This window comes from Trematomus bernacchii, unplaced genomic scaffold (assembly GCF_902827165.1).
Source record: "Trematomus bernacchii unplaced genomic scaffold, fTreBer1.1, whole genome shotgun sequence".
Classification (NCBI taxonomy): Eukaryota; Metazoa; Chordata; class Actinopteri; order Perciformes; family Nototheniidae; genus Trematomus; species Trematomus bernacchii.
The window spans coordinates 78908-86989 of NW_022987562.1; the positions used below are offsets into that span (position 1 = coordinate 78908).

An 8082-nucleotide genomic window follows, 5' to 3' on the forward strand; every position below is an offset into this window, starting at 1 on the left:
AATGAATTGAATAGCAATCTGAATACAGCTAGCCAGTGAAAGTGTGGTCCAACATTTTGGTTTGTCATCAAACTCACAGAGCACTATCGGCTGTGCTTTTAAAAACTGTAAAGTGGAAAGACAGATGTCATCTTAAGGAAGATATCAGGGTGTTTAAACCCTAACCGAGGTGTTGGAAAAAAAATGTTGAAGGCAGGAAAACAATGGTGTGCAGTGCTCCTGCTTATAATAGCATCAGATAAGAACACCACTTATTTTCTTCTACTCCAAGAGTTAGATCATGTATGTGTTTGACAGAGCTAGAACTGCAAGACTATCTAAGTTTAGGATACATTCTGGAAGTAGGTGGAACCAGCCACAACCTCAAAAACCTATACAGTATCAGTACATTTAAAAATCACAAATTAAAACTTCTCACACCCAAGTCAACGCTACAGAGTTATAACGGTTGGTGTAAAATCCTGGTTAAATTGGAGAATTACGCCATCTGGTGTTACAAACGTGTGCCTGCATTACTGTAGCTTTGTTACCGCAATGGATTGTGGGAGATTCTCATACCGCGTGAGGATCTCTTGAGAGTTAGGTGCTATTGTATTATGTCGGTAAACAAAATGTATGTTATTATTTTATTAGGACAATAACGTTCTGTTGTGTTTGTTTAGTTTAATGTTAGTCGTTTAATGCTCACAGCAACATGTTTTTTGTGTGATTGGCTATTTGTGTTATATGATTTATTAATGTGATCATCAATAGCTAATTTGAGCTAATAGGCTAACGTGAGCGTGGTGCTATCTCTCCAACAGAACGCAGCTCACGTGTCCATTTTATGTTGTCCATTGAAATGCAGGTATGTGAGTTTTGTACACCAGTTTGTTTATGTTTAATGTTTCACATTGTTTATACTACCACTATACGATCATTGTTGTGTTGTTGATTATTGGACACTTATTTTGTAAAGGAGATTTTCATACCGCGTGAGGATCTCTTCAGAAACGCAGCTCACGTGTCCATTTTATGTTGTCCATTGAAATGCAGGTATGGTAATAAACTGAAGTAATCACCAGCTCTGAGTGGTCTGTTGCCGAGGGGACACTACACCGGGGTTACAAGGCAGGAAAACAATTGTGTCCTCCTGCTTATAATAGCATCAGATAAGAACACCACTTATTTTCTTCTACTCCAAGAGTTAGATGAAAATATTTATTTTACACTCATGTCTGTGTTTGACAAGAGTTAGAACTGCAAGACTAACGCTTCTGCCCATTCACTTTGAATGGGGTGACGTCACGTTTCACCGAACTGCATTGTGGGAGCGAAGCGTAGCTTCAGAAGCGTTGCTCGCTGCAAAAGTTGAGCAATGTTCAACTTTTGAAGCTCCGGCGGAAGCGTCAGCCAATCGAATCATATGCCAGTACAAGCTCTAGCCAATCAAACCGCGTGCTTGTGTGTCCGGGGCGGGAGATTCATGTGATTGGTTGTTGGTCGAGTTTCAGCCCCCCCCCCCGCCAGCAAGCTTAAACGCACGCCGCCGTGTGGACGGGCCGTACATTCTGGAAGTAGGTGGAACCAGCCACAACCTCAAAAACCTATACAGTATCAGTACATTTAAAAATCACAAATCAAAACTTCTCACACCCAAGTCATCGCTCCTGTTTCCGAAGAAATTGTTCCTGTAATTCTTATAATGTCTTTAGATAAAAAAGCCCTGGTTTTCAAAAGGGGGTAAGTAGGATAAAACCGCTAGCCTAGCTTTTAACAGCTCTTTTTAAAGAGGGAATTTGTTTGACATCTTAGGAGATACTCTTATTTGCATTTTCCCCAAGACTTCAATACTTATGCCTGTTTTTGACTGAGCTAAAACTGCAACATTAGCTTAGCATAAAGTCTGTAGCTGTTTACACCTACTCATGTTCAAACTAATATAATGTCCTAAAATGTGAATTGAAAGTAGAGCAGTCATACCTGCAGCTGCCTTTTCTCTCTGATTAGCCGCTGGATCTCCTCCTCCAGTGCGCTGGTCCTACGCATGCACTCTGCTTCTTTTTGGAGCAGCAACCTCTCCAGTTCGTTCCTGCTCACCATCTCTGCCACTCTTCTTTGACAGCTGTTCTCCTTCTCCGTCAGCTCCGTCTGGTAGGTTTCTTCCAGGGCATCGTGTTTACTCTCAACGCTCTTCTGGCTCTCGCAAAGCTCTGACCGGTTTCGGCTCAGCAGGTTCAAGGTTTGCCTGTGACTGTCTGCGGATGCTCTCATTTTATCAATCAAGCTGGAGATGAGACCTCCTTTTGATTCAATATTCTCCTCCAGCTGTTTAAATCTCCCCTGCCACGCTTCCTTCGATTCCCTTAATGTTGTGGCAGCTTCCTCCTCTGTGCCCCGGATCACCTCTCTCCAGTGATCCACAGTGGCAGAAATCCTTGCAGAACTCTCCTGTATCTGAATGCTGAAACTTTCTTGAAGAGATGTGATTTCTCTCTCTGCTTGTCTTCTGCTATCCAAGAGCTCCTCCTTCAGATGGTCGATGTTTGAATGAGCATCCGACAGCTCCATCTTTAAGCTTGTCTTATCTTTTTCAAAGTCCTCCTCCATCTCATTTATCTTGGCCGCCATCTCCTCCTTCTCCATCTTGGCCTGGGTTTGAAGGCCCATTAGATCCTTGAAGGCTTCAGAAGTGCTGTCATCATTCATATTCAGCTTAGCATTTTCTTCCTTCTGGTGGTCGATGTGTGACTGAGCATCCGACAGCTCCGTCCTTGAGCTTGTCTTTTCTTTTTTTAAGTCCTCTTCAATCTCATTTATCTTGGACTCCATCTCCTCCTTCTCTGTCTTGGCTTGGGTCTGAAGGCCCAACAGCTCCTCGAGGGATTCAGAGGTGCTGTCCTCCTTCATCGTCAGCTTAGCATTTTCTTCGTTCAGGTGGTCAATGTGTGACTGAGCATCCGACAGCTCTGTCCCTAAGCTACTGATTTCTCCAAGCCGTTGGCAGCTCAGCTCTGACCATGTTGTCTTCTCTTTATTAAAGTCCTCCTCCATCTCATTTAACTTTGCCACCATCTCCTCCTTCTCCATCTTGGCCTGGGTCTGAAGGCCCATTAGCTCCTCGAGGGCTTCAGAAGTGCCATCATCCTTCATCGTCAGCTTGGCATTTTCTTCCTTCAGGTGGTCAATGTGTGACTGAGCAACCGACAGCTCCGTCCCTAAGCTACTAATTTCTTCCAGCCGTTGGCAGCTCAGATCTGACCATGTTGTCTTCTCTTTATTAAAGTCCTCCTCCATCTCATTTATCTTGGCCTCCATCTCCTCCTTCTCCTCATTGGCTTGGGTCTGAAGGTCCATCAGTTCCTTGAAGGCTTCAGAGGTGCTGTCATCCTTCATCGTCAGCTTAGCATTTTCTTCCTTCAGGTGGTCAATGTGTGACTGAGCATCCGACAGCTCTGTCCCTAAGCTACTAATTTCTTCCAGCCGTTGGCAGCTCAGATCTGACCATGTTGTCTTCTCTTTATTAAAGTCCTCCTCCATCTCATTTATCTTGGCCTCCATCTCCTCCTTCTCCTCATTGGCCTGGGTCTGAAGGTCCATCAGTTCCTCGAAGGCTTCAGAGGTGCTGTCATCCTTGATCGTCAGCTTGACATTTTCTTCCTTCAGGTGGTCAATGTGTGACTGAGCATCCGACAGCTCCGTCCCTAAGCTACTAATTTCTTCCAGCCGTTGGCAGCTCAGATCTGACCATGTTGTCTTCTCTTTCTTAAAGTCCTCCTCCATCTCATTTATCTTGGCCTCCATCTCCTCCTTCTCCATCTTGGCCTGGGTCTGAAGGCCCATTAGCTCCTTGAGGTGTTCAGAGGTGCTGTCATCCTTGATCGTCAGCTTGGCATTTTCTTCCTTCAGGTGGTCGATGTGTGACTGAGCATCCGACAGCTCCATCCTTAAGCTTGTCTTCTCCTTTTTAAAGTCCTCCTCAATATCATTTATCTTGGCCTCCATCTCTTCTTTCTCCATCTTGGCCTGGGTTTGAAGGCCCTTTAGCTCCTTGAAGGCTTCAGAGGTGCTGTCATCCTTGATCGTCAGCTTGGCATTTTCTTCCTTCAGGTGGTCAATGTGTGACTGAGCATCTGACAGCTCTGTCCCTAAGCTACTAATTTCTTCAAGCCGTTGGCAGCTCAGATCTGACCATGTTGTCTTCTCTTTCTTAAAGTCCTCCTCCATCTCATTTATCTTGGCCTCCATCTCCTCCTTCTCCTCATTGGCTTGGGTCTGAAGGTCCATCAGTTCCTCGAAGGCTTCAGAGGTGCTGTCATCCTTGATCGTCAGCTTGGCATTTTCTTCCTTCAGGTGGTCAATGTGTGACTGAGCATCGGACAGCTCTGTCCCTAAGCTACTAATTTCTTCCAGCCGTTGGCAGCTCAGATCCGACCATGTTGTCTTCTCTTTATTAAAGTCCTCCTCCATCTGATTTATCTTGGCCTCCATCTCCTCCTTCTCCATCTTGGCCTGGGTCTGAAGGCCCATTAGCTCCTTGAGGTCTTCAGAGGTGCTGTCATCCTTGATCGTCAGCTTGGCATTTTCTTCCTTCAGGTGGTCGATGTGTGACTGAGCATCCGACAGCTCCATCCTTAAGCTTGTCTTCTCCTTTTTAAAGTCCTCCTCAATATCACTTATCTTGGCCTCCATCTCTTCTTTCTCCATCTTGGCCTGGGTTTGAAGGCCCTTTAGCTCCTCGAAGGCTTCAGAGGTGCTGTCATCCTTGATCGTCAGCTTGGCATTTTCTTCCTTCAGGTGGTCAATGTGTGACTGAGCATCCGACAGCTCTGTCCCTAAGCTACTAATTTCTTCAAGCCGTTGGCAGCTCAGATCCGACCATGTTGTCTTCTCTTTATTAAAGTCCTCCTCCATCTGATTTATCTTGGCCTCCATCTCCTCCTTCTCCATCTTGGCCTGGGTCTGAAGGCCCATTAGCTCCTTGAGGTCTTCAGAGGTGCTGTCATCCTTCATCGTCAGCTTAGCATTTTCTTCCTTCAGGTGGTCAATGTGTGACTGAGCATCCAACAGCTCCGTCCCTAAGCTACTAATTTCTTCCAGCCGTTGGCAGCTCAGATCCGACCAAGTTGTTTTCTCTTTATTAAAGTCCTCCTCCATCTGATTCACCTTGGCCTCCATCTCCGTCTTGGCCAGGGTCTGAAGACCCATTAGCTCTTTGAAGGCTTCAGAAGTGCTGTCATCCTTCATCGTCAGCTTAGCATTTTCTTCCTTCAGGTGGTCAATGTGTGACTGAGCATCCAACAGCTCCGTCCCTAAGCTACTAATTTCTTCAAGCCGTTGGCAGCTCAGATCCGACCATGTTGTCTTCTCTTTATTAAAGTCCTCCTCCATCTGATTTATCTTGGCCTCCATCTCCTCCTTCTCCAACCTGGCCTGGGTCTGAAGGCCCATTAGCTCTTCGAGGGCTTTAGAGGTGCTGACTTGCTTCAGTGCCAGGCTCCGCTTCTTGAGCTTCTCCTCAGCGGAGAGAAGAACTTGATCCAGAGGCTGCAGCAAGGATTTAGGAGACATGGCAAGATGTTTTCCATTGTTGTGACCCTGCACAACATCTGTATGTGCAGATCCAAACATCGGCGCACGCCACGAGCCAAAAAAGGGCTGAGAGCCTTGCTGTTTGGGAAAATTAACAATATGATCAGCAATAAATTGACATAATTTAAGCCAAGAAACATGTGCGCAGACTTTTAACATAATATTATATAACATTCACTTATAATATGTTCAAGACCCTTTAACGAGCACTTTATCTGGGATTCACTTCATTGTTCAGAACATGGTAGGACAAAAACCAAAAGACCAAAAGAAAATTATAATTCTATGTTGTGTCCTTTTACAGATGTATTAATTTGCTCTTTAAAAGATAGCGGATGGTCTACCTTACACTGAAGTATTTATATGAAATTACCTGCTTAAGATTTTCTTTTTTGATAACAATAAGGACTTACTGTAATGAGTCAGATGGGGAGCCAAAAACAATGTCCTTTGTTTTCTTTGTGTTAATCTTAAAACCATATTATCATTCAACCACTTTGTTAACACCATGTTAGTGCAGCCCAGCGTTGTCTGTATGTATTGGAGATATCAACACTGTATTATCAGATTATTCAAGAAATTATTACTTTGGTGTGTCTGTAAAATAGTTGTCCGTTTGTCCGTGTGTGTTAGTTTACAGCTAATTTCTATCTGCAGTCCTTAATAACATAAGTGTATTGATTTACAGCTAAAAAGGTTACTGTAGATTACGTTTTTTCAACAACAACAGTAGCAGTGGTAGTATGAATTGTAGTTGAAATATAGCCAGTGATGCATGATGTCAAATTTTGTGGACAGAAGATTAATCGTAATTTCCTCCCAATATAAAACAATACTTTGACAACTTCCTCCTTCCTTCCTTAGTTGTTAATTGATGTCACATTTTCTTACCTGCAAGAGTCGCTCTCCATAGAAGGATTGGAAAGATATGAAAGAGTGACTGTGTCTGACTGCCGTTCTGTCGGCCATCTCGGTTTTGAGATATTTATCCGTGAAAGGGTCAATATTAGAAGAGAATAAATATCGTATTCAGTAACCCAATGGGTTCCCAATTTTCCAGAAATTGGAGATAACAACTATGAGAGCAGGAATTTCAATATTTGTTTCTGTAAATAAACTCAAATGCTGAAACAATTCAGCTCTCAACACAGACAGCGAGTAGACACTTAAGGCTGACTAAAAAACTAAAAATCGTTCCTCTTGTATTAGAATCTCACTTTTCACCTTGTCTGTCAAAAGATATCTTAACAACTGTTGCTTCCTATGTCTCCCAGTGTTCCTATGCCTTCTGAGACCAAAGCCAGGTGCCCTCTGTGACACTCTATGTTCTAGAACAGGTTCTAGAATCCCTGTAACTGAATTATGCAAATGAGGGAATGCCTGTGTTCCGTTAAACACTAGACAGCTGATAGTGATCAAGAGTTCCAAATCACTGACTACAAACTCTGATATTCAAAAAACTCAAAGCTAGCATTGCATTTATCGATTCATTCAAGTTCTGATTGAAAAAGCAACAAGGAAATCAAGAAACTGTGATCACTACTGTGTGAACTCTGATTCAACCATAATTCACTAATCCGATAGTCTTCACACTGTACCTTGAACATTTATATTTAATTGAAAATGCTATTTCTTGCACACTTGATGTGAATTATATTCTACGATTAAATGTTAAGCTGTAAATTGGCGCTTCATAGTGTATATTTGACCGATAGTCTACAGATATATATATCTTTCACTGTCAATATGCATATATTTGACTTTGAGTTACATTTTATGTTGTATTTTGAAAAGTGTATTATTTACTGTTTATGTTTGTTTATTTTATACTCTTTTCATTTACACATTATGTGCAATACCTGTGTTGTTAGCCAAGAGGCAATTGTTCATCTGTAGTCCCTGGACAGATGTTTTAAGTCACGCTAAATACAAATTAAATGTAAAGGTCCCATGTCATGCTTTTCCGGTTATTACCCGTCCCCTTGTGTGTTATGAAGGTTTGTATGCATGTAAACGGTCTGCAAAGTCACAAACCCTCAAAGTACACCCTGTAGCGAGTAAAATTCTAACACAGAAAATACCTGTCTATGCTGCCCCTGAACGCCTCGTTGGAGATTTCTCTTTTTTCATTGTTTTCTTACTGGGTACAGTGACGTGCCCATACCCAAATGGACCAATCCGTGGAGCCGTTACGTTACTTCCGCGGAGCCGTTACGTCATGTGGGGGGGACATTTTTAAGGGGGGGTGTGGGGGCGAAAAAAAATATAGATTTCCTGTATTCTGGTGCATTTTAACAGGTGGTTTGATACTTTTATGTGGCTATACTAGCATGAGGAAAATGATGGGTACATTTTGTAATTTCATCCAGTAGTAAAGAAAGGAAACATATTTGATTATTAATTCAGAGCCGTCTTTGAATTAATAAAAAGCAGTTTACATTTTTTGTACATTTATATACAACAATAAATATTTGTGAGTGCATTGAGAGATATTGTTGTGGAGAGTCATTT

General features: G+C 42.7%; 1 protein-coding gene across 1 annotated transcript; it reads right to left on the bottom strand.

Annotated features, from left to right (window-relative positions):
* Positions 1–1956: 1956 nt before the first annotated feature.
* LOC117477466 (putative leucine-rich repeat-containing protein DDB_G0290503) lies at positions 1957–5682 on the bottom strand. The gene has a single exon (XM_034124142.1). The coding sequence runs from the start codon at positions 5608–5610 to the stop codon at positions 1957–1959; it is 3654 nt and encodes a 1217-aa protein (XP_033980033.1). The 5' UTR covers positions 5611–5682.
* Between the last annotated feature and the right edge of the window lie 2400 nt (positions 5683–8082).